This window comes from Salvelinus sp. IW2-2015, linkage group LG31, assembly GCF_002910315.2.
Source record: "Salvelinus sp. IW2-2015 linkage group LG31, ASM291031v2, whole genome shotgun sequence".
Lineage (NCBI taxonomy): Eukaryota > Metazoa > Chordata > Actinopteri > Salmoniformes > Salmonidae > Salvelinus > Salvelinus sp. IW2-2015.
In genome coordinates, this window is record NC_036870.1 from 19,722,607 (window position 1) to 19,748,194 (window position 25,588).

Genomic DNA, 25,588 nt, shown 5'->3' on the forward strand with positions numbered 1-25,588 from the left:
CGTAACCCATTAGGCCATCCTCCCACGCAGTCAGCTCCATCAATAAACCAGGGATATTGGCCAAATGAGCCACACTTGTGTCCTTAAAGAGCCTATATCTAATTATAAAAACACTATTCCTTGTGTTTTGATCTGTAGCATATGCAAAAATGTATGGCCTATTTTATTGGTTTGTACATTCCTAAAACACATTGTCCACCTCACGGTGCAGCTGTTGGAGATTTGAGCACCAAATGCATAACGGCATTGCATGCATTGGCCTATAGGCTTAAGCGTCCATTGTATGATATTAATATTTAAAAGATAATTGGAAAGAAAGAGAAGCTTAGTCCTAGCCTCAGAGAGAGAGAGAGAGAGAGAGAGATATGCCGGTGGCATGATACGTCACGGACATGCATCTTTTCATGTCAGACAGGCTGCTGCGTCTGTCAGACAGATTTATAGAAGGTTAATTCATAAATGTTCTATTAGAATTTGTTATGAAGATAAGCGTTAGATTACAGGAGTAACTCTGGTAGGCCTGAAACATCCTTCCTTATCTCAAGTTCAGCTGTCGGAGTCAGTTGGAGCACCAGTGCGCACAGTCGTCATATCATAGGCCTTCAGTATAGTAGGCTAATAGCCACACCACACCAAACCTTCACAAATGTTTCTAAACTTTTATTAAGGTAATATCAAAAGTAAGTCAAGCCATTGTTTATAGGGAAAATATGAGCAGGATATTAAATTGCGGAAAACATAACATTACAGTTAAAAATTAAAATGTCTCAACAGAATGAAACAAAACATGCTTTGCATATTTAAAGAACTGGTTTAGATTAATAAAAAGGCCTACAATAATAACAATGACACAACAATAATAATCATAAAACTAATGATAATAAATAAATAAAAACGGCGAGGTGCAAAGTAGCATGCATTTGGCCGCACCATTCTTCTCATCCTTGTCCACTACAATAGTTCAACTCCTCCACACGGAGGACATTCCCCTTGTAGCAGGGCTCCAGACTAACAGACTTGTGCCACTACGTTTTTCAGTTGGTGGCACCAGCCCATGATTTGGTCGTACCATTTTTGGGGGGGGGGGTCATGCAGTAGAAAGAAATTGTAGGCCTATCAAGGTATTCACAATGCTTTATAAAAAGTGTATTTAGTCTACTGAGATGGTACTAAATAAGTTATTTCATAATCTTGTGATGTTGTGATTCAAAATATTTTAATGTGCAACTTAATCCAGTGATTCTCATGCATTTTGGGTAGACAAATATGCTATTGTTAAATATGGCTCCAGAATTGTCAACAAAAAAAATATATGCATTTGCCTGCATCTTTATGTGTTCTAATATCATAGGCTAATATACAGTGCATTCAAAGTATTCATACCCCTTCCCTTTTTTCACATTTTGTTATAGCCTTATTCTAAAATGGGTTAAATGTTTTTTTTTAAATCCTCTTCAATCTACACACAATACCCCATAATGACAAAGCGAAAACAGGTTTTTAGAAATTTTTGCAAATAAATAAATAACAGAAATACCTTATTTACATAAGTATTCAGATCCTTTGCTATGAGACTTGAAATTGTGTTAAGGTGCATCCTGTTTCCATTGATCATCCTTGAGATGTTTCTATGACTTGGTTTGAGTTCACCTGTGGTAAATTCAATTGATTTGACATTATTTGGAAAGGCACACACCTGACTATATAAGATCCCACATTTTGACAGTACATGTCGGAGCAAAAACCAAGCCATGAGGTTGAAGGAATTGTATGTAGAGCTCGAGACAGGTTTGTGCCGAGGTACAGATCTGGGGAAGGGTACCAAAACATTTCTGGAGCATTGAAGGGCCCCAAGAACACAGTGGCCTCCATCATTATTAAATGGGAGAAGTTTGAAACTACCAAGATTCTTCCTAGAGCTGCCTCTAGGAAGGTCTTATGAAACCAAGAATGAGCTCTTTGGCCTGAATGCCAAGTGTCAAGTCTGGAGGAAACCTGACACCATCCCTACGGGGAAGCATGGTGGTGGCAGCATCATGCTGTGGGGCTGTTTTTCAGCGGCAGGGACTGGGAGACTAGTCAGGATCGAGGGAAAGAGGAACGGAGCAAAGTACAGAGAGATCCTTGATGAAAACCTGCTCCAGAGTGCTCAGGTCCTCAGACTGGGGTGAAGGTTCACCTTCCAACAGGACAAAGACCCTAAGCACTCAGCCAAAACAAAGCAGGATTGGTTTCGGGACAAGTCTCTGAATGTCCTTGAGTGGCCCAGCCAGAGCCTGGACTTGAACCTGATCGAACATCTCTGGAGAGGCCTGAAAATATCTGTGCAGCAACACTCCCCATCCAACCGGACAGAACTTGGATCTGCAGAGAAGAATGGGAGAAACCATTTTAAAAGAAGGCTGTAAAAATCAAGGGGTCTGAATACTTTCCGAAAGAACTGTATTTGGGGGCTAATTCACCACCTGAGTAAGTGGAAACTCAAAACACATTAGCTAGATTGCTAACTCTAAATATAATACCACTCATAGTAGCCATCTATTCATCTAGAAGTTCATTTCATTTCTAGTTGTAGCTTACTGTTCAATGAGGCCTATGCACTCGCAATGGCCAATGTGCTTTTCGCGCACTCCATATCTGAAAGCCAGATCAAATATCTTTGTAAAATAGTTGCTGTTGAGTTTAGAATTGAGAGCTGAGACATTACATTTACATTTACATTTAAGTCATTTAGCAGACGCTTATCCAGAGCGACTTACAAATTGGTGCATTCACCTTATGATATCCATACATTAAAAGTATACCTTCAGAAAGCTGAGGCAAACAGACACTTTCATTACAGGATTCATGAGGATAATGGATATAGCCTTCAAACTCAACTCTGGACCTCGAAGCCAGTTCCATTGTTCCCCTCTAATCAAGGACTGATTTAGACCTGGGACACCAGGTGGTTACAAATAATTATCAAGTCAAACAGAAAACCAGCAGGCTCCGGAGGTGAATGAATGTGCAGCCCGTACTGACGTGACCAATACATTTCTTAACTCACAACCAAGTCTAAGGGTTGCAAAATGTGGCTACATGGTCACAGTTTGGAGACATGCCTTGTAAGCTTTTCACAATAGGCATACTCTCTAACTTTAATTTTACTTCAATTAAAAAGGCCTTCATCCTCACAATCTACAGTAGCCTCGGCCAAAGCTCCTCTCTTGCTTTCTCTCTCTCTTCAGCAGCAGGGCAGCCGCTGACACACACACACACACACACACACACACACACACACACACACACACACACACACACACACACACACACACACACACACACACACACACACACACACACACACACACACACACACACACACACACAGTGTTCTAGGGCTACAGGATGCTCGGTGTCCCTCTTCCTGGAGATGTTGCTGGCAACCTCTCAGTGTCTGGGCTGTGTGAGCCCTGCCTATCCGTCCGGCGTTCCGGCTTCTCCGACAGCGTCTCTGGGAAAGACAGACGCTCATTTCCCGTTCACACGCTTCCACCCCAGCTCGGAGCGTCACGGCTGTGTGTGAGAGAGTTTGTCAGACTCCAGCCTTTCCTTCCCCCAGTGTGTGTTATTCAGAGAATCCAGTGCCCCAGTCACGCGCACACACTGCTCCTTCTAAGCTACAGGACTGTATCGCTAGTACAGACAGGAAAATGTTCTGGGATTATTGCGATAACATTAAGGAGTTTACCACATCAGTCACCGGCTTCATTAATTAATCTATTGTCCCTCTAACCACTCTGACATCAATGCAATTGAAAATGACATCCAACACTTATCATAACAATATCATGCTTTTAAAACTCATCTCATCTCACTGTGATCGATCAAAAAGTTGAAACTGAGTGGAAAACATGGTCGTTGTGGATGTTTCAAAGCCAAAGAAAAAGGACAGCTCTTTCTAAGGTGATGCTAAAAATGTAACCTATGCATATTAGAGCTTATGTATACGCATAGGCCTATAGGACTGACCTTCATATCTTAAAGTAATGATGAACTGTTTTTTCTCTTTGCTTGTTTGAGCTGTTCTTGCCATAATATGGACTTGGTATTTTACCAAATAGGGCTATCTTCTGTATAACCCCCTACTTTGTCACAACACAACTGATTGGCTCAAACGCATTGAGGGGAAAAAATTACACAAATTAACAAGGGCCATCTGTTAATTGAAATGCATTCCTGGTGACTCCTCATGAATGCCAAGTGTGCAAAGCTTTCATCAAGGCAAAGGGTGGCTACTTTGAAGTATCTCATATAAAATATATTTTTATTTGTTTAACACTTTTTTGGTTACTACATGATTCCATATGTGATGTTTCATAGTTTTGATGTCTTCTATTATTCTACCATGTAGAAAATAGTACAAATAAAGAAACCCTGGAATGAGTAGGTGTGTCCAAACTTTGTGTCCTTTATAAGCCCAGACATTTCTATCTGCAATCCTGTTTGAAAGCAGAGTTTTGATGGTTGCCACTGAAAAGAGGAGGATTCCAGGTGCTACTATATTTATTTCTCAGCAGCTAAAATTAAGCACATGCTCCACTATAAAACTGGAATAGCCTGCCTGGCAGGATTGAAAAACAAACTGAGGCCACACTTTGCTATTAGAGTGCATAGGGATGACGTCTTTTTCCCCCTGCCCCTGTTCCTACCCATTTGATAATGGGCCATTCTAAATCGGAACAAATTGTACATACTAGTAAAGACGAGATTAAGTTGAGAATAGTCAATTAAAATATGATCACTTGAGTGAACAGCTGTGCAACCTGAGACGAGGAATGGAGCACAAGCTTTTTTAATTTTTTTTCAGCGGCTTGTATTCATGGAGATGCTAAGCGTGTTTATGTTAATTAACAGTCAATTACTGTGAGACCAGCAATCATTTGCATGAAAATACCTAGCTAACAAAATGTCATGACTGCCACAGCCCTACGTATGTACATGTCCCAACCAGAAGCCATGAATTATAGGCAACATCTGCACTGAGCTAAAGGCTAGAGCTGCCACTTTCAAAATGCGGGAAACTAATCCGGATGCATATAATAAATCCCGCTACAACCTCTAAGACTTCAAACAGGCAAAGCATCAATACAGGACTAATACCTAATCCTACTATGCCAACTCGGATGCATGTCAGATGTGGCAGGGCTTTCAAACTATCACGGATTACAAAGGGAAATCCAGCCGCGAGCCTCCCAGTGACACCAGACGAGCTAAATGCCTTCTATGCTCGCTTCAAGGCAGGTAACACTGAACCATGCATGAGAGCACTGGCTGTTCCGGATGACTGTGTGATCTCATTCTCTGTAGTCGATGTGAGTAAGACCTTTAACTTCTTGCAGATCAGTGGCACGCTAGCGTCCCATTTCGACATCTTCCGGTGAAATTGCAAAGCGCCAAATTGAAATTAATTACTATAAATATTAAACTTTCATGAAATCACAAGTGCAATACATCAAAATAAAGCTTAACTTGTTGTTAATCCAGCCGCCGTGTCAGATTTCAAAAAGGCTTTACGGTGAAAGCAAACCATGCGATTATCTGAGGACAGCGCCCAGCACACAAATGCATAACAAATAATTTTCAACCAGGGAGTTGCGACACGAAAGTCAGAAATAGCGATATAATATATGCCTTACCTTTTGAAGATCTTCTGTTGGCACTCCAAAAGGTCCCAGTTACATTACAAATGGTCCTTTTGTTTGATTAAAGTCCTTTTATATCCATAAAAACTCAGTTTAGCTGGCGCGGTTCAGTCAATAATCCACTCGGTTTCCCTCCTTCAAAATGAATCCCAAACGTTACCAATAAACTTATCCAGAACAAGTCAATCAACGTTTATAATCAAACCTTAGGTACCCTAATACGCAAATAAACGATAAAATTTAAGACGGAGATTAGTATGTTCATTACCGGAGATAAATAACAAAGAACGTTCTTTTCTTCCACGCGCATTGGAAACACTACAGCCAAAATGGAAGCCACTTAGAAAAACTACAACTTCTCACTTATTTTCCAAAAAAAACTGCCTGAAACTCTTTCTAAAGACTGACATCTAGTGGAAGCCCTAGGAACTGCAATCGGGGAGGATTTCGCCTTATTATAATAGTGCCATTCATTGAAATCAGTGGTAGGATGAATTTTTTGGAGGGGGGTGGTTTGTCCTCGGGGTTTCGCCTGCCATTTCAGTTCTGTAATACTCACATACAGTATTTTAACAGTTTTAGAAACTTTGGAGTGATTCCTAACCAAATCTACTAATTGCATGCATATCCTAGCTTCTGGACCTGAGTAGCAGGCGGTTTACTTTGGGCACGCTTTTCATCTGGACGTCAAAATACCGCCCCCTAGCCCAAAGAGGATAAACAAGTTAACATTCACAAGGCCGCAGGGCCAGATGGATTACCAGGACGCGTACTCCTATTATGCGCTGACCAGCTGGCAAGTGTTTCACTGACATTTTCAACCTCTCCCTGGCCCAGTCTGTAATACCTACATGTTTCAAGCAGCCCACCATAGTTCCTGTGCCCAAGAATGCCAATGTAACCTGTCTAAATGACTATCACCCCATAGCACTCATATCTTTAGCCATGAAATGCTTCGAAAAGCTGGGCATGGCTTACATCAACACCATTGCAGACGCACTAGACCGACTCCAATTCGCATACCACCCCAACAGATCCAAAGATGATGCAATCTCCATTGCACTCCACACTGCCCTCTCCCACCTGGACAAGAGGAACACCTATGTGAGACTGCTATTCATTGACTACAGCTCAGCATTTAACACCCTTGTGCCCTCCAAGCTCATCACTAAACGAAGGAACCTGCGACTGAACACCTCCCTCTGCAACTGGATCCTGGACTTCCTGACAGGCCACCCCCATTGGTTAGGGCAGGCAACACATCTGTCATGCTGACCCTCAACACAGGGGCCCCTCAGGGGTGCGTGCTTAGTCCCTTCCTGTACTCCCTGTTCACCCATGACTGCGTAGCCGCATGACTCCAACACCATTCTTAAGTTTTCTGACGACACGATGGCGGTAGGCCTGGTCACCGACAACGATGAGACAGCCTATAGGGAAGAGGTCAGAGACCTGGCATTGTAGTGCCAGGACAACAACCTCTCCCTCAACATCAGCAAGACAAATGAGCTGATCGTGGACTACAGGAAACAGAGGGCTGAGTACGCCCCCATTCACATCAGGGCTGTAGAGGAGGGGGTTGAGAGTTCCTCTGTGTCCACATCACTAAGGATCTATCATGGTCCACACACACACATAACACAGTCGTGAAAAGTGCACAACAATTCCGCTTCCCCCGCAGGAGGTTGAAAAGATTTGGCATGGGCCCTCAGAGCTTTAAAAAGTTCTACAGCTGCAACATTGAGAGCATCTTTACTGGCTTCATCATTGCTTCGTTTGGCACCTGCTTGGCATCCGACCGTAAGGTGCTACAATGGTTAATGCGTACGGCCCAGTACATCACTGGGGCCAAGCTTCCTGCCATGCAGGACCTCTCTACCAGGCGGTGTCAGAGGAAGGCCCTAAAAATGGTCAAAGTCTCCAGCCACCCAATTCATAGACTGTTCTCTCTACTACCGCACGCCAAGTGGTACCGATGCACCAAATCTGGAACCAACAGGACCCTCAACAGCTTCTACCCCCAAGCCATAAGCTAAATAGTTAGTGCGGGTAGCTATTTGGTTAACAATTCTACTGTTTTATTATCTATCCTGTTTCCTAGTCACTTTATCCGTAACTATATGTACATATCTACCTCAGTTACCTTGTACCCCTGCACATCGACTCGGTATTGATACCCTGTGTATATAGCCAAGTTATCGTTACTCATTGTGTATTTATTAATTTTATTATTACATGTTATTACTTTTCTTTTCTTTCTCTATTTTCTTTCTCTCTGCATTGTTGCGACGGGCCCATAAGTAAGCGTTTCACTGTTAGTCTACACCTGTTGTATACAACCTTATTTATACCTACACACCAAGGTCAAAAGTTATTTATACATGTTACTGACTTCTTCCCACACACAAACACAGGGTCTTACCAGATGGCATAGCCTCCACAACAATGCAGACGGGAGTCTCAGACATGCCTTGTGGAAAGAGAGAGAGAGTTAGCCTACCATTAAAAAAAATTAAAAAATTAGGCCTACGTGGTCTAAAAAGAAAGGAAAATACTATCACTAGAATCCACTTTTATAGATGAGAGCATACATTACATAGAGAGGGGGTAAATATGAGAAATGAGATCACTGCATACCATTGTAAATACAACTCATGTTTCTGTTTATTTATTTTCCCTTTTGTACTTCAACAATTTGCACATTGTTACAACACTGTAACGCCGTAATATAACATTTGAAATGTCTCTATTCTTTTGAAACATTTCTCAGTGTAATGTTTACTGTTCATTTCTGATTGTTTATTTCACTTGTGTTTATTATCTATTTCACTTGCTTTGGCAACATAAACATATGTTTCCCATGCTAATAAAGCCATGTGAATTAGAGCGAGTGTGTTTGTATACTTAGTTTTCACTGGCACTGTTCTCTTCTAGAATAGACAGGACTTCTCTCTTTCTTACCATCTTCTCTGTAATTCTTCCCTCTGTCTTTCTGTGTGTCTATATCTATGTCATGTTCTCTCTCCATCCCTCTATCTTAGTTGCTGTATGATCTGAAACTGAATAGATGTGAAAGTTTAAACGTTCTGACCTACAGTTCCAGTCAAAAGTTTGGACACCTACTCATTCAAGGGTTTTTATTTTTACTATCTTCTACATAGTTTTATGTCTTTGCTATTATTCTACCTATGGAATCATGTAGTAACCAAAAAAGTTTTCAACAAATCAAAATATATTTGAGATTCTACAAAGTAGCCACCCTTTGCCTTGATGATAGCTTGGCACACTCTTGGCATTCTCTCAACCTGCTTCATGGTAGTCATGCCTTGTTAATTTGTGGTATTTCTTTCCTTTTAATGTGTTTGAGCCAATCAGTTGTGTTGTGACAAGGTGGGGGTGGTTTACAGAAGTTGTACCAAGTCCATATTATGGCAAGAAAAGCTCAAATAATCAAAGACAAACAACAGTCCATCATGACTTTAAGACATGAATGTCAGTCATTCTGGAACATTTCAAGAACTTTGAAAGTTTCTTCAAGTGCAGTTGCAAAAACCGATAAGCTCTATGATGAAACTGTCTCTCATGAGGACCGCCACAGGAAAGGATGACCCAGAGTTACCTCTGCTGCAGAGGATAAGTTCATTAGAGTTACCAGCCTCAGATTGCAGCCCAAATAAATGCTTCGCAGAGTTCAAGTAACAGACACATCTCAACATTAACTCTTCAGAGGAGACTACGTGAATCAAGCCTTCATGGTCGAATTGCTGCAAAGAAACCACTACTAAAGGACACCAATAAGAAGAAGAGACTTGCATGTGCCAAGAAACAGGAGCAATGGACATTAGACCGGTGGAAATCTGTCCTTTGGTCTGATGAATCCAAATGTGAGATTTTTTTGTTCCAACCGCCGTGTCTTTGTGAGACGCAGAGGAGGTGAACAGATGATCTCCACATGTGTGGTTCCCACCGTGAAGCATGGAGGAGGAGGTTTGATGGTGTGGGGTGCTTTGCTGGTGAAACTGTCAGTGATTTTATTTAGAATTCAAGGCACTTTTAGCCAGCGTGGCTACCACAGCATTCTGCAGCGATACGCCATCCCATCTGGTTTGCACTTAGTGGGACTGTCATTTGTTTTTCAACAGGACAATGACCGAACACACACCTCCAGGCTGTGTAAGGGCTATTTGACCAAGAAGGAGAGTGGTGGAGTGCTGCCTCAGATGATCTGGCCTCCACAATCACCCGACCTCAACCCAATTCAAATGGTTTGGGATGAGTTGGACTGCAGAGTGAAGGAAAAGCAGCCAACAGGTGCTCAGCATATGTGGGAACTCCTTCAAGACTCTTGGAAAAGCATTCCAGGTGAAGCTGGTTGAGAGAATGCCAAGCGTGTGCAAGCTGTCATCAAGGCAATGGGTGGCTACTTTGAAGAATCTCAAATTATTTTGATTTGTTTAACACTTTTTTGGTTACTACATGATTCCATACGTGTTATTTCATAGTTTTGACGTTTTCACGCTTATTCTACAATGTAGAAAATAGTAAAAATGAAAAACCCTTGAATGAGTAGGTGCGTCCAAACTTTTGACTCATACTGTAAGCCATGTTCTCATAGACCTCAGCTTTAGACCGCTTTTAGTAAGGACACGTGAAGTCGAGTGTGGGTGCGTGCGTGCGCAACTGGCTCTCACAGTCTCACATCTGAATTAGACGTTCATCCATGTTTCTCAAACATCAAATTTGTAAGTATTTAAGGTTAAGTTTAGGCATTAAATCTCAAAAATAACATAGCTGGATTTGAACTTGCACCTTAGGAATCAGAGGCATAAGGTAGACGGTAACAGCACTCGCTGTTGCCCCTAGTGGCCAGTTTACACCTCATCTCCCAACGTCCACAGACATGGATGGACGTCAAATACTGACTTGTATCACAGGTGACCTGGCTGGCGTGTGTGTGAGAAGGCAGTTTCCCAGACAATGGGAATGGCCAGTCTTACACAAGTCTCAGTCAGGCCCTCCGGGTTAGCTGCCCTCACCACCACTGTCTGTCTTATTGGCTTGGTTTACTTTGGCATCTGTGTGTATGTGTGTGTGTGTGTGATTGATTGAGTCAGTCCATCTGTAATGTAATTCTTGCTTTTAAACGAGCACAGAGGCACAAGTCTTTTTTTAGAACATCAAATAAAAATGTGGAAGACTGTTTCTGTAACCCTTGGCTTCAATCTCTCGATCGAGCGGCTCCTTTCCCCCCCCCCCCCCCCCCCCCCCCCTTCCCCTTACGTAATGTTAGAGGTTCGGTGATAAATGCCATAAGATCATTGAGTGTGTGTGTGTTCCGTATTACTTAGCATAATTTATGTGTTTTGCTCTACCTCCCTGAAACCAATAGAGGTTGAAAAACCTTTAAAAACAAAAATGTAAAAACAAAGTTCTGTTTTTCCTTCAAGGGGGGAATCTGTTATCTGTTTATCTGTTAGAGAGCCTGAGTCATGATAAGGGGGTAGACCACAGCGTGTGTGTGGTTAAGACAAGGTTAGTTAAGTGGTAAATTGAGTTTGAGGCTGAACTGTGGCCTCTAATCAAGTTAAGACCACGAGTGTGTGAGCGAGCGTCTCGGTGTGACACACACACACACACTGACCCAGACTAACAACCACATCATTCTGCCTGCTCATAATGTCTAGACGCTTCGCTTCCATCTCTCTCTCCATGACATGGTCAGATATCTGAGATGGAGGGAGGAAGAGGGCGGGAAGAGGTGTGAGGAAGTCGGAGTGAGAAGGAAGGAGCTAGGAGGGTCGGGGAGGAAAGGGGATTGATGGAAGGGAAGAGGATGTTAATAGTTAAGATGTAATGTGAAAGGAGTTTTACTGACACACACACATATATACACACACACATATATACATTCACACACACACACACACAGAAATTAATCTCTGTGGATGTAACCTATGACAACCCACAGCTCTCTCTTGCTGTGGGGCTACTTAACATAACATTTTATGTTCTGTGTGTGCGTGAATGCTTGCATGCATGTCTGTGTGTGTGTGTGTTCTCATGCAGGCTGTATTAGGCCCAGCTGGCATGCAGCAGTCCACACATGAGGCTGATTATGACTCAGTATTACATTACAGACATTCCTCTTTCTGTCTCTCATTCTGCCTCTCTCGCTCTCTATCTTTCTGTCCCTCTGTCTTAGTGCTGATTAACTAAATGTTTTGTTTGTTTTTTGAACAACTAATTGACCAAAGTCTGTTCATTTATTTGAATTCCATTTCGTTTTTCTTTTCTTTCTGTGAGCTCAATGTGAAGTTTCTGTCAAGATAAATGCGATCAAGCCCGAACTGTGGGATGTAGTAGGGAGTTGTAGTTTCCAACATTCTACATAGTTTTGTGCAGAAAACGTGGTAATTAACTACAACAGTGATCACCAACCTTTCTGAGTCAAGATCAATTTCTGAATCAAAATGCAAGCCAAGATCTACTGCTCAGATTTTTTTTTAAACATGACTTAAAAAACTATGCAATTTGAACATATTAAAAACAGTACTGTAGCAATGAGGTTTGTAGTAGGCTATACGCCCATTACATTATCACTTCATATTGGCTATGCTTGAATTGCCCTGTCAATGTTCTTCTCAGAACAACATCAAATCTCAAAATTTGATGTATATGATCACACTGGTAATAGATCAAGGCAAAGGGTGGCTACTTTGAAGAATCTTAAATATAAAATATATTTTGATTTGTTTATCATGATTCCATATGTGTTATTTCATAGTTTTGACGTCTTCCCTGTTATTCTACCATGTAGAAAATAGTAAAAATTAAGAAAAACCCTTGAGTGAGTAGGTGTGTCCAAATATACAGTACCAGTCAATAGTTTGGACACATATACTCATTCAAGGGGGGCTCCCGAGTGACACGGCGGTCTAAGGCACTGCATCTCAGTGCTAGAGGGGCCACTACAGACCCTGGTTCTATTCTAGGCTGTATCACAACCGGCCGTGATTGGAAGTCCCATTGGACGGCGCACAATTGGCCCAGCGTCACCCGGGTTCGGGTTTGGCCGGGGTAGGCTGTCATTGTAAATAAGAATTTGATCTTAACTGACTTGCCTAGTTTAAATAAAAAATAAAAACGAGGAATTATTTTCCAAGAGTCTTGAAGGAGTTCCCACATATGCTGAGCAATTGTTGGCTGCTTTTCCTTCACTCTGTGGTCCAACTCATCACAAACCATCTCAATTTGGTTGAGGTTGGGTGATTGTGGAGGCCAGGTCATCTGAGGCAGCACTCCATCACTCCCCTTCATGGTCAAATAGCCCTTACACAGCCTGGAGGTGTGTTTTTGGTCATTGTCCTGGTGAATAACAAATGATAGTCCTACTAAGTGCAAACCAGATGGGATGGCGTATCGCTGCAGAATGCTGTGGTAGCCACGCTGGCTAAGAGTGGCTTGAATTCTAAATAAATCACCAACAGTGCAACCAGCAAAGCACCCCCACACCATCACACCACCTCCTCCGTGCTTCACAGTGGGAACCACACATGCGGAGATCTGTTTGCCTACTCTGTGTCTCACAAAGACACGGCGGTTGGAACAAAAACATCTCACATTTGGACTCCTCAGACCAAAGGACAGATTTCCACCGGTCTAATGTCCATTGTTCATGTTTCTTGGTCCAAACAAGTCTCTTCTTATTGGTGTCCTTTAGTAGTGGTTTCTTTGCAGCAATTTGACCATGAAGGCCTGATTCACGCAGCCTCCTCTGAACAGTTGATGTTGAGATGTGTCTGTTACTTAAACTCTGAAGCATTTATTTGGGCTGCAATCTGAGGCTGGTAACTCTAATGAACTTATCCTCTGCAGCAGAGGTAACTCTGGGTCTTCCTTTCCTGTGGCGGTCCTCATGAGAGCCAGTTTCATCACAGCCCTTAATGGTTTTTGCAACTGCTCTTGAAGAAACTTTCAAAATTCTTGAAATGTTCTGTATTGACTGACCTTTATGTCTTAAAGTAATGATGGACTGTCATTTCTCTTTGCTTATTTGAGCTGTTCTTGCCATAATATGGACTTGGTCTTTTACCAAATAGGGCTAGCTTCTGTATACCAACCATACCTTGTCACAACATAACTCATTGGCTCAAACGCATTAAGAAGGAAAGAAATTCCACAAATTAACTTTTAACAAGGCACACATGTTAATTGAAACGCATTCCAGGTGACTACCTCATAAAGCTGGTTGAGAGAATGCCAAGAGTTTGCAAAGTTGTCATCAAGGCAAAGGGTGGCTACTTCAAAGAACCTAAAATGTTAAATATATTTTTGTTTTGCAGTCTTCTGGTTACTACATGATTCCATGTGTTATTTCATAGTTTTGATGTCTTCACTATTATTCTACAATGTAGGAAATAATAAAAATTAAGAAAAACCCTTGAATGAGTAGGTGTGCCAACTTCTGACTGGATATGTATTTATTTATTTAATCCAGACAGATAAACACTTAACAGCCTATCAACCGCTCAGCGGCGTACGCATGGTCCTAAAGCACACCGATGCCTCCGTTTTGTATCACATTCCAATGATAAAACTGGAGCGTACAAAAATGCTATTTCAGAATGTGGTGGGGACATGTCCCCAGTGAAAGTTCCACCCCTGGTTTGAGAGGAGGGAGAGAGCGGCTGTGAGGCTGACTCACCATCCCTCCGCTGAGAAAAGGGGACACTGTATTCCAGCTGATGGCGAAATTCAGTTCGCATTATTATAATAACTGCATTATTTCTGTCTCATGCACCAATTCATTGTGTTAATCTGATGTCCAGATGAAGTGAAATATTACTTGATATATAAAAAAAAAAAAGGGACAAGCTGCTAACAATATCTCCATCTAGCTTATTGAAACTCTTTGCTATAGCTATTCATTGTAGCTGCAGTGGTATTTATTGAGTCTCTCTCTAGTCAGGGTTTTAAAAGTTTTGAAATTTCACAGTATCAACTTTGCTGTGCGCTCAAGGCTTCTTTTTCCTGTCTATAGGCTCAAGGAAACAGTGCAGAAACTGTGATCTGAGCTATCTGATTGGCCAGTGGTAGGCTTGATTTGCTCTCTGGACTCGTCAACAGCACGAAACAAATAACACATTTTTGAACCAACCATTTTTGAACCGACCTCAAAGCACTAATTGCTCAACACTAGTCTCATTATTATTGTTATTCACAATTTATATACTTGAATAATTGCTCGATTTTGTTCAGTTTAAACTAAAATAATAAATGGATAATAAACTAGAATCTAAATAAATATCAAATGATTTGTCACTCACTGTCTCTCTCCCTCTCTTAATCCCCCCTCCCTCTCTCCTCTTTATCTTCCATTTTCTCTCAGCAGAATAGCTGAGCAATCCCCAGTCTCTCTCACTCCCCCCCCCCCCCCTCTCTCCTGTCTGCCAGCCCCTATAGCTGACACGTGATCCCAGTCTAAAACTAAAGAACTCTTTACAGACTTTAACTAGTGACCAAACTGTTTTTCCCCCACAGCCCCATGAAAGACAACAGATATCTGTTCCTCACACTGCTCCATACCTGACCCTTCATCCCTTCATCTCACACTCATCTGTAGAGGAGAGGAGGGCTGGAATGGAGAGGAGAATAGAGGGGGAGGGAAGAAAACAAAGGGGGAAGGTTGGTCTGATAGGAGAAATTGAAACCGTGAGGCAGCTAGAAAATGTTTGGAGATGCGTGACTATGACTGGGTCTGTGTGTGTGTGTGCATGCATTTGTTTGTACGTCGTGTGTGACATGAAGTGAATTCTCTGCACGCATGACGCACACACACAAACACACACACCGCACTAATCCACTGGCTGAGTCTTAGACAGAGGAACATTCAGGCATTATCCTGCCCAGCATGAGAGGAAGTGCTCTCCTCTCTCTCTCTTTCTTGCCCTCTCTCTCTTTCTTGCCCTCCTCTCTACTTTTCGTTCCCCCTCTCCTCACTCCCTGTCTCTCTCCCCCACCAATATTCCTTGTTCTATTTCAATGTCCCCTCCATCGCTCCTTCTCCCTCTGCCAATCTCGTGTTCACTTTACCTCTCAGTCCCTCCCTCTCTTCCCCTCCTTCCCCCTATCCCTCCCTCTTTCTCTCACTCCACTCTCTCTCTCTGTCTCAGTAAAGTGAGGCTCAGTGTGAAAATGCCATCGTGCTCTCCTGACTGTTGCCTCTTTCAGGCTGTAGAGGTAAGCATGTTTGTGTGTAGTGGGTAGCTTGTGTGTGGGTAGAGTGAGTGTGTGTGTGTGTGTGTATAACTTTAGCGGTGACGACATTCCACATTTAGAAACTTTCTCAAACTACTACGAGACGCAATAAATACTTTTCTTCTTTTGTTTCTGGCGTCTCCTTTCTAGTGCGTACCCTTTGTGTTCTCTGCTGTCCTGTCTCTGTCCTGTCCTGTAATGGTCAAGACACAGCCCGGGCACTGGGCTGGGACGGTGGAAGGAGGAGGCAGAGAGAGCTGTGGCGTCATTTTTGGTTTCCTGTGATTCTCTGTGTTCTACCGTGGAGTTGTTTCTATTGTCGTGTGATTCTTTGTTCTACTCTGGACTTGTTTCTATTGTCGTGTGATTCTTTGTTCTACTCTGGACTTGTTTCTAGTGTCGTGTCTTGATGGGTTTGGGGATAAAACTTAATGATGGAAATTTAGGCACATTTTCTGCAGACACACACAACACGCTCACACCCACTCTTACACGCACACACAAACACACTTCCCTGCTGGGAGGAAGAAGTTTAGGATGGAGAGATGGTTAGATAGAGATCTCTATCAATAGGGTTTTGCTCACAGGTGTATGTGTGTATTTGAGTAAATGTGGGTGTGTTTTTGAGGCGTGAATATTTGTATGTGTATATCGTTAAGTGCGTATGTGTATTTTTAAGTGTGAGTACTGTGTATGTTTATGTGAATGTATGTATATTTTCAGGCATATGTTTAGTGCGTATATGTCAGAGGTTTATATGTACTCTACCAGTCAACGTTTTAGAACACCTACTCATTCAAGTGTTTTTCTTAATTTTTTTAACTATTTTCTACATTGTAGAACAATAGTGAAGATGTCAAAACGATGAAATAAAGGGTGGCTATTTGAAGAATCTCAAATATAAAATATATTTAGATTTGTTTAACACTTTTTTTTAGTTACTACATGATTCCATATGTGTTATTTCATAGTTTTGATGTCTTCACTATCATTTTACTATGTAGAAAATAGTAAAAATAAAGACGAACCCTTGAATGAGTAGGTGTTCTAAAACTTTTGACTGGTAGAGTATGTATGATGTGTGTGTGTATACTGTATCTCAGGCATACTGTTAAATGTGTATGTTCAGGTGCGTATGTGTAACCTCGGGTCAACCGTTTTTCTGGTGAGACACCTAGGTCATGGTCATGGTCAGCATTCGCGAATATCCTCATTTACATCAAATTATATTATATTTGTCACTTGAGCCGAATACGACAGTGAAATACTTACTTACAAACCCTTAACCGACAATGTAGTTTTAAGAAAAATAAGAGTGATGAAAATATTTACTAAATTACCTCAAGTGAAAAAAGTAACGCAATAAAATAACAATAGCGAGGCTATATACAGGGGGTACCGGTACCGTGTCAATGTGCTGGGGTACAGGTTAGTTGAGGTAATTGAGGTAATATGTACATGTAGGTAGGGCTAAAGTGACTATGCATAGATAATAAACATTGAGTAGCAGGGGGAGGTCAATGTAAATAGTCTGGGTAGCCATTTGATTAGTTGTTCAGCAGTCTTATGGCTTGGGGGTAGAAGCTGTTAAGGAGCCTTTTGGACCTAGACTTGGCGGGCAGGTACTGCCTGCCATGCGATAGCAGAGAGAACAGTCTGTACCACAGGATCCGGATTCAACCATCTGGATAGAACGTACAACGGATACAAAGTGTGTGTGTGTGTCAGCCTGAGAAACAGACACACAGTAGGACTAAGTCTAACAGCTCAGTGGAGATCAGGACTAGATTTAACCTGTTTTATTAACATTTCAACTGACTCAAAATGGCCGTTATTTAGTCTGGATTATTATGACATGAATATTAGGCAGACAGTCATGCTTATGACAAATCTTACAATGTGTTATAACTCCATTATAGTTGCAGTGTTACAGTTTGAGCTCAGAAGGAAAGTCTCTAACAGCTCTATATGCCAATTTCCTGGACACAGATTAAGCCTAGTCATATTGAGCATGCTTTTTAGTCCGTGGGCTAGGCTTAACGGTTAACCGGCCCTTAATGTTTCCACTGCTCTTTACAGTGGCCTGTTTGTAAATGACTGTAAATATATTTTGTGACCTTTCATTCAAATAACGGTGAACAGTGATGATGGGACAGGGACGGTGTCACATTGTTTTTATATGAATACAATATTTATCTCTCTCGCTGTGTGTGTGCAGATCATCAAGGTGTACAGTGAGGATGGAGCAGGGAAGGTGGTGGAGGTGCCGGCTGATATGAGGGCCAGAGACGTGTGTCAGCTCCTGGTCTATAAGAGCCACTGTCTGGACGACAACAGCTGGAGCCTGGTGGAGCATCACCCACTACTGGGCCTCGGTGTGTGTGTGTGTGTGTGTGTGTGCGCATCGAGTGTGTTAAGGTTGGGGAAGCATATACTGTAGACTCTAGCTACCTAAAAGCTTCAATCACATAAAATCCACAGTTCTGTTTAACCTTCTGTGACCTTTTTAGTGTCGTTTTATTGCCTCACCTTTTTAGTGTGGTTTTATTGCCTCCCTCTTATTCTCTATCCTGTTTTCCACCAAGCCTTCCTATCTCTACTGACTGTTACTGGAATAGAAGACTGTTTTATACTTGGTAGATCATTGTAATTTCTGGAAAAACTGTATGGGAGAGATGGAATGTGAGAAGAGCGCAAAGAAAGGGAAGGGGTGGAGAGGGAGAGGGGGAAGGGTGCAGAGGCACGGTGTCAGTATCAGGCCAATGCAGCAAACAGCCAATCCCAGGGCTGCATTGGTCGAGCCCCCAGACAGCTCAGGCAATCAGCTCTGTCCCTCTACTTCAACAGGAAATTCCCCTGCTAGACGCCAGGACAGAGTGGCGTAGACACACACACACACACACACACACACACACACACACACACACACCTTGAGCTCTGTGTGAGGCACGGTATGGGCTCAATCCTTTTTGAGCAACTGTGGGTTTTAGCGCTGTGTGTGTGTGTGTGTGTCCGTCCGTCCGTCCGACCTGGAACGTGTCAATATGGGTCTCCAACCAGCTGGAGTCATGTGATGTCAAGAGAGAGAGAGAAAGGAGAACACACACTTCTAGCCTATACATCAAAATAGAGAGCGTTAACAATATACGAGGTCTATTACTCTCAATAGTCAGCTTCAGCTTTTTATACAAACTACAGTTATTTCTGACTGCTTTGACAGGGTGGATGAGTTAGAGAGGGAGGGGAGACAGAGTTAGAGAGGGAGGGAGGGACGGAAGAGGAAAAGAGGGAGAGTGAGGTAGAGAAATGGATGAGAAGAAGAGGGCGAGACAAAGGGAGTGATGGAGCTGAGAGAGGGAGGGAGAGAGAGAGAGAGGGAGGGAGGGGATTGGGTGGTAGGGTGAAAGGAGAGGGAGAGGACAGGAGAACTGGGCTCGGCTTCTCTGTCCAATCAAGTAAAATATATGACATCATCCTACTGCAATGCCAAACCTGCTTCTCTCTCACGTGTGCGTGCTCACAGCCAACCAATCTCTTCCCTCCTCTCTTTTCCAGTGGCAGTTCAGATACTGGAAACAAGTGTGATGACCAACTGTAACAATGCAAATAAATGGGCTAATGGCTGATCTCTCTATTCTCCCTCTTCCTCCCCTTCTCTCCCTCCCCTCTGCAGAGCGCTGTCTGGAGGACCATGAGTTAGTGGTTCAGGTTCAAGCCTCTATGACCAGTGACAGTAAATTCCTCTTCAGGAAGAACTATGCCAAGTATGAATTCTTCAGGAACCCCCTGGTGAGTCCTCTGTCCACACGTGCACACACTCCGCCGCACACACTGCCTGAGGTGATTCAGTAAGAGGGAGTGACCTCACCTCAGTGCTTTGGTAATGATTACAGTAAAACTACCATGTCGATCACACAAAAGGKRGGGGGGGGGGGGGGTGTGTATGAGTGCTCGCCAAGGAATTACATCAGGGGGTGAGATCATACTGCATCTACTCTGGATCGCTCTCCTCTCTCCATGTCTCTCTCTCTCCCCTATCCTTTCTTTCTCTCCTTCCTCCCTCTCTCTCCTCTTTCCATCTCTTTCTCTCTCCCCTATCCTCCCTCTCTCTCCTTCTACCCTCTCTCAACTACTCTCACTCCTTCCTTCCTTTCTCTCTCTTCTCCCCTCTCTCTCTCATTCTCTCACACACCCTCTTAATAGTGGTTCCATCACTAATGTGATACTGAAGTCCCTGAAGTATTTTGCTCTCTGTTCTCTCATTCTTCTGTATTCTCTCCTTTCATTCTCTCTCTTTTCTCATTTGGTCTCTCTCTCTCTTAATCTCTCTATCTCTCTCCAGAACTTCTTTCCGGAGCAGATGGTGGCATGGTGTCAGGTATCTAACGGCTCCATCCCCCAGTCACAGCTCTCACAGGTGGAGTACTGTTACACCACATGCACTAGTGCACGCACACACATCAAATCAAAGTTTATTTGTCACACGCGCCGAATACAACAGGTGTAGACCTTACAGTGAAATGCTTATTTTACAGGCCCTAACCAAAAGTGCGATGTTTAAGTAAAAAATAGGTATTAGGTGAAACAGTAAAAAGACAGTGAAAAATAACAGTAGCGAGGCTATATACAGTAGAGAGGCTATATACAGTAATGAGGCTACATACAGGCACCAATTGAGGTAGTATGAACATGTAGGTATGGTTAAAGTGACTATGCATATATGATAAACAGAGAGTAGCAGTAGCGTAAAAGAGGGGTTGATGGGTGGTGGGACACAATGCAGATAGTACAGGTAGCCAATGTGCGGGGGCAGCGGTTAGACGGGCTAGTTGAGGTAGTATGTACATGAATGTATAGTTAAAGTGACTATGCATATATGATAAACAGAGAGTAACAGCAGCGTAAAATATGGGTTGGGGGTGTCGGGACAATGCAAATAGTTTGGGTAGCCATTTGATTACTTGTTCAGGAGTCTTATGGCTTGGGGGTTGCCATGCGGTAGTAGAGAGAACAGTCTATGACTGGGGTGGAGTAGAGGAGGAGACTGAGCACGCACCCTTGAGGGGCTCCAGTGTTGAGGATCAGCGTCGCAGATGTGTTGCTACCTACCCTCACCACCTGGGGGCGGCCTGTCAGGAAGTCCAGGATCCAGTTGCAGAGGGGGGTGTTTAGTCCCATGATCCTTAGCTTAGTGATGAGCTTTGAGGGCACTATGGTGTTGAACGCTGAGCTGTAGTCAATGAATAGCATTCTCACATACGTAGGTGTTCCTTTTGTCTGGGTGGGAAAGGGCAGTGTGGAGTGCAATAGAGATTACATCATCTGTGGATCTGTATGGGTGGTATGCAAATTGGAGTGGCTCTAGGATTTCTGGGATAATGGTGTTAATGTGAGCTATTACCAGCCTTTCAAAGCACTTCATGGCTACGGACGTGAGTGCTACGGGTCTGTAGTCATTTAGGCAGGTTGCCTTAGTGTTCTTGGGCACAGGGACTATGGTGGTCTGCTTGAAACATTTTGGTATTACAGACTTAATCAGGGACATGTTGAAAATGTCAGTGAAGAGACCTGCCAGTTGTTCAGCACATGCCCGGAGCACATGTCCTGGTAATCCGTCTGGCCCCGCGGCCTTGTGAATGTTGACCTGTGCATGTACACATATGCACACCTCTATCCCCACCTCCACATCCACAAGCACATGCACACATTCCAGAGAGTCCTTACTCACTCCCGTGTGTGTTTTGGTACAGAACTTCCTGAACTCCAGCAGCTGTCCGGAGGTGCAGGGGTTCCTCTATCTGAAGGAGTCTGGCAGGAAGTCCTGGAAGAGACTCTCCATGTTCCTCAGACGCTCTGGACTCTACTACTCCACTAAAGGATCCTCCAAGGTAGGAAGAAGATCAGGGATATTTTTAGTGCCCTTGTTGTTTGGACACAAAGCTTTATGGGAGCGCTACACTAAAGGAAGGACTGTTTAAACCTTCTCTCTCTCTCTCCCTCTCGCTCTCTCTCTCTCCCTCTCTCTCCCCTTCCTTCCTTCCTCCCTTCCTCCCTCCTCCACTCTCTAGGAGCCCAGACACCTCCAGTTGTTGTCAGACCTGGAGGACAGTAGTGTGTTCACAGTGACAACAGGGAGGAAGCTGCACAACGCCCCCACTGATTACCAGTTCTGTATCAAGGTGAGGGACACACTCACACACACTGGCCCCAGGTAGCAGACAGACAGTCCTGTAATGTGTGTACCTCTGCGGGGGTTATCCCTGGAGGTAACCAGGTTATACTGGCTCAGCCTAGTGGGATAGGCTGGGACAGGGCCTGCTAGGACACTGAGCCTGACAAACAATCAATTGTTATTTGTCACATGCTTCATAAACAACCAGTGTCGACTAACAGTGAAATGCTTACTTACCAACAATGAAGAGAGAAAGAAAATAGAGACATAATAGAAATAATAAAACATGTAATAATTAAGTAATAATAAATACACAATGAGTAACGATATCTTGGCCTTTAGAAACTATTCATTCCCCTTGACTTATTACACAGTTTGTGTGACAGCCAAAATTCTAAACGGATTAAATATATATTTTTTTTTAGACACAGTACCCCATAATGACAAAGTGAAAATGTATTCTTATTTTTTTTGTGCAAATGTATGGATAATGAAATACAGATATTTCTCATTTACATAAGTATTCACACCACTGAGTCAATACTTTGTAGAAGCACCTTTGGCAGCGATAACAGCAGTGAGTCTTTCTGGGTAAATCTCTTTCCACACCTGGATTGTGCAACATTTGCACCCAATTTTTTTCAAAATTCTTCAATCTCTGTCATTGGTGGTTGATCATGGCTAGACAACCATTTTCAAGTAGATTTAAGTCAAAACTGTAACTTGGCCACTCAGGAATGTTAACTGTCTTCTTGGTAAGCAACTCCAGTGTAGATTTGTGTTTTAGGTTATTGTCCTGCTGGAAGGTGAATCCATCTCCCAGTGTCTGGTGTAAAGCAGACTGAACCAGGTTTTTATCTAGGATTTTGCCTGTACTTAGCGCTGTTCCATTTATTTTTTATCCTGAAAAACTCCCCAGTCCTTAATGATTACAAGCATACCCATAACATGATGCGGCCAACACTATGCTCGAAAATTTGGAGAATGGTACACCGTGTGTGTTGTATTGGATTTGCCCCAAACATAATACTTTGTATTCAGGACAAAAAAGTGAATTGCTTTGCCAAAATGTTTTTGCATTATTACTTAGTGCCTTGTTGCAAACAGGATACATGTTTTGGAGTATGTTATTCGGTCCAGTCTTCCTTCTTTTCACTCCGTCAATTAGGTTAGTATTGTGGATTAACTACAATGTTGTTGATTCATCCTCAGTTTTCTACTGTCACAGCCATTAAGCTCTGTAACTTTTAAAGTCTTTATTGGCCTCATGGTGAAATCCCTGACCGGTTTCCTTTCTCTCTGACAACTGAGTTAGGAAGGATGCTTGTATCTTAGGCCGTCATTGTAAATAAGAATTTGTTCTTAACTGACTTGACTAGTTAAAAAGGTTAAATAAAAAAATAAAAAACATATTTGTAGTGACTGGGTGTATTGATATACCATCTAACGTGTAATTAATAACTTCACCATGTTCAAAGGAGTATTCAGTGTCTTCCGAGTGGTGCAGCGGACTAAGGCACTGCATTGCAGCGCTAGAGGCGTCACTAAAGACTCTGGTTCGTTCCCCGGCTGTGTCACAACCGGCCGTGATCGAGAGTCCCATAGGGCGGCGCACAATTGGCCCAGCGTCGTCCGGGTTAGGGGAGGGTTTGGCCGGGGGGGTAGGCTGTCATTGTAAGTAAGAATTTGTTTATAACTGACTTACCTAGTTAAACATATATATATATATATTTTTACAAATAGGTGCCCTTTGCGAGGCATTGTTAAACCTCCCTGGACTTTGTGGTTGAATCTGTGTTTGAAAGTCACTGCTCGACTGAGGGACCTTGCAGATAATTGCTTGTGTGGGGTACAGATATGAGGTAGTCATTCAAAAATGCCCACCAGAATGAGTCCATGCAACTTATTTATGGGACTTGTTAAGCAAATTTGTACTCCTTAACTTATTTAGGCTTGCCATTACAAAGGGGTTTAATACTTTACCTGTTCATTTGTAATTAATTTGTAAAAATGTCAAAAAACATAATTCCACTTTGACATTATGTTATTGTGTTTTGGTGTCCACATAGTGTATGTACATATAACTAGGAATAAAGTGACAGATAATAAACAGTAGCAGCAGCGTATGTGATGAGTCAAAGTTTGTGCAAAAAGGGTCAATGCAGATAGTCTGGGTAGCTATTTGGTTAACTATTTAACTATTTACCAGTCTTATGGCTTGGGGGTAGAAGCTGTTCAGGTTCCTGTTGATTCCAGACTTGGTGCATCAGTACCGCTTGCTGTGCAGTAGCAGAGAGAACAGTCTATGGCTTGGGTGGCTGGAGTCTTTGGCGATTTTTAGGTCCTTCATCTGACACCGACTGGTATAGAGGTCCTGGATGGCAGGGAGCTTGGCCCCAATAATGTACTAGGCTGTATGCACTACCCTCTGTAGCACCTTTCGATCGGATGCCAAGCAGTTGCCATACCGGGCAGTGATCTTAGTTGGAGAGAATATTCAAGAGCTTCAAGCAATATCTAGTTTTAGATTTGGTGAATACTGACTGACGGGTTGTCTAACTGAACATCTGATTGTTTGATTGACAGCCTGGTAAGGTTCTGTGATTGGCTGATTGTTTGATTGACAGCCCAGTAAGGTGAGGAGTGAGTGTAAGGAGCTGAGGATGCTGTGCGCCGAAGATGAACAGAGCAGAACCTGCTGGATGACTGCCTTCAGATTGTTAAAGGTACACACACACACTCACAGAATCTTCTGTATAACTGATGTTTCATTTATATGTATTACTTGAAAATTTATTTTGTTGTGCGCTACATATATGTTCTGTTTTGACAGTATGGGATATTACTGTATCAGAACTACAAGAGTCCCCAGCAGCGGAAGTCTCCTGTCTCACACTTCTCTACTCCTGTGGTAAGACTCCTATTCACATGTTTCTATTCCCGACTCTATTTAAGCAAACTAGGATCTATTGGAGAGCGATAGCGTGGCTCAGACAAGTTCTCTGTCTCTGTAGAGGAGTGTGTCTGAGAACTCTCTGGTGGCCATGGACTTCTCTGGCAGGACAGGACGCGTCATAGAGAACCCTCTGGAAGCACAGAGCGCCGCGGTGGAGGAGGGACAGACGTGGAGGGTGAGGAGGAGAGTAGGAAGGAGAGGAAGTGGATGGGATGGAAGATTGGGAAACTCAGACTAAGAAGAAGGTGTACTTCTGTCATTCTGAATCTAAAATTGTTTTGTTTGTTTATCTTTCCTGCCGTCAGAAACGGGGTCACCGTATGAATGCTCTGGGCAGCCCCAGCCTCCTCCACCCATCTTCTCTCAGCTCAGGTACCCTACACTTTACATTACTTTGCTCTTATACCTGGATAGTAGTACTGTAAGAATTACACTAGTAACAACATTTAACAGTAACTTCATAAATACTTAGTAATGCTAGATGGCGCCGGAGGAGATGGCTGCCGTTTTACGGAC

At 42.9% G+C, this 25,588-nt stretch overlaps 1 protein-coding gene across 3 annotated transcripts in view; it reads left to right on the forward strand.

Moving 5' to 3' along the window:
* grb10a (growth factor receptor-bound protein 10a) overlaps positions 1-25,588 on the forward strand; it is a 52,266-nt gene that overhangs the window by 18,582 nt on the left and 8,096 nt on the right. For 2 of the 3 annotated variants that reach the window (XM_023976253.2, XM_023976254.2), the window contains exons 6-14: positions 18,163-18,319; positions 19,618-19,733; positions 20,287-20,361; positions 21,695-21,832; positions 22,013-22,123; positions 24,744-24,842; positions 24,950-25,027; positions 25,131-25,247; positions 25,378-25,444. In XM_023976253.2, coding sequence (XP_023832021.1) covers positions 18,163-18,319; positions 19,618-19,733; positions 20,287-20,361; positions 21,695-21,832; positions 22,013-22,123; positions 24,744-24,842; positions 24,950-25,027; positions 25,131-25,247; positions 25,378-25,444 — 958 coding nt within the window. Of the gene's footprint in view, positions 1-15,822; positions 15,927-18,162; positions 18,320-19,617; positions 19,734-20,286; positions 20,362-21,694; positions 21,833-22,012; positions 22,124-24,743; positions 24,843-24,949; positions 25,028-25,130; positions 25,248-25,377; positions 25,445-25,588 lie in introns of those variants that run through there. The other variant, XM_023976255.2, reaches the window with a different exon arrangement.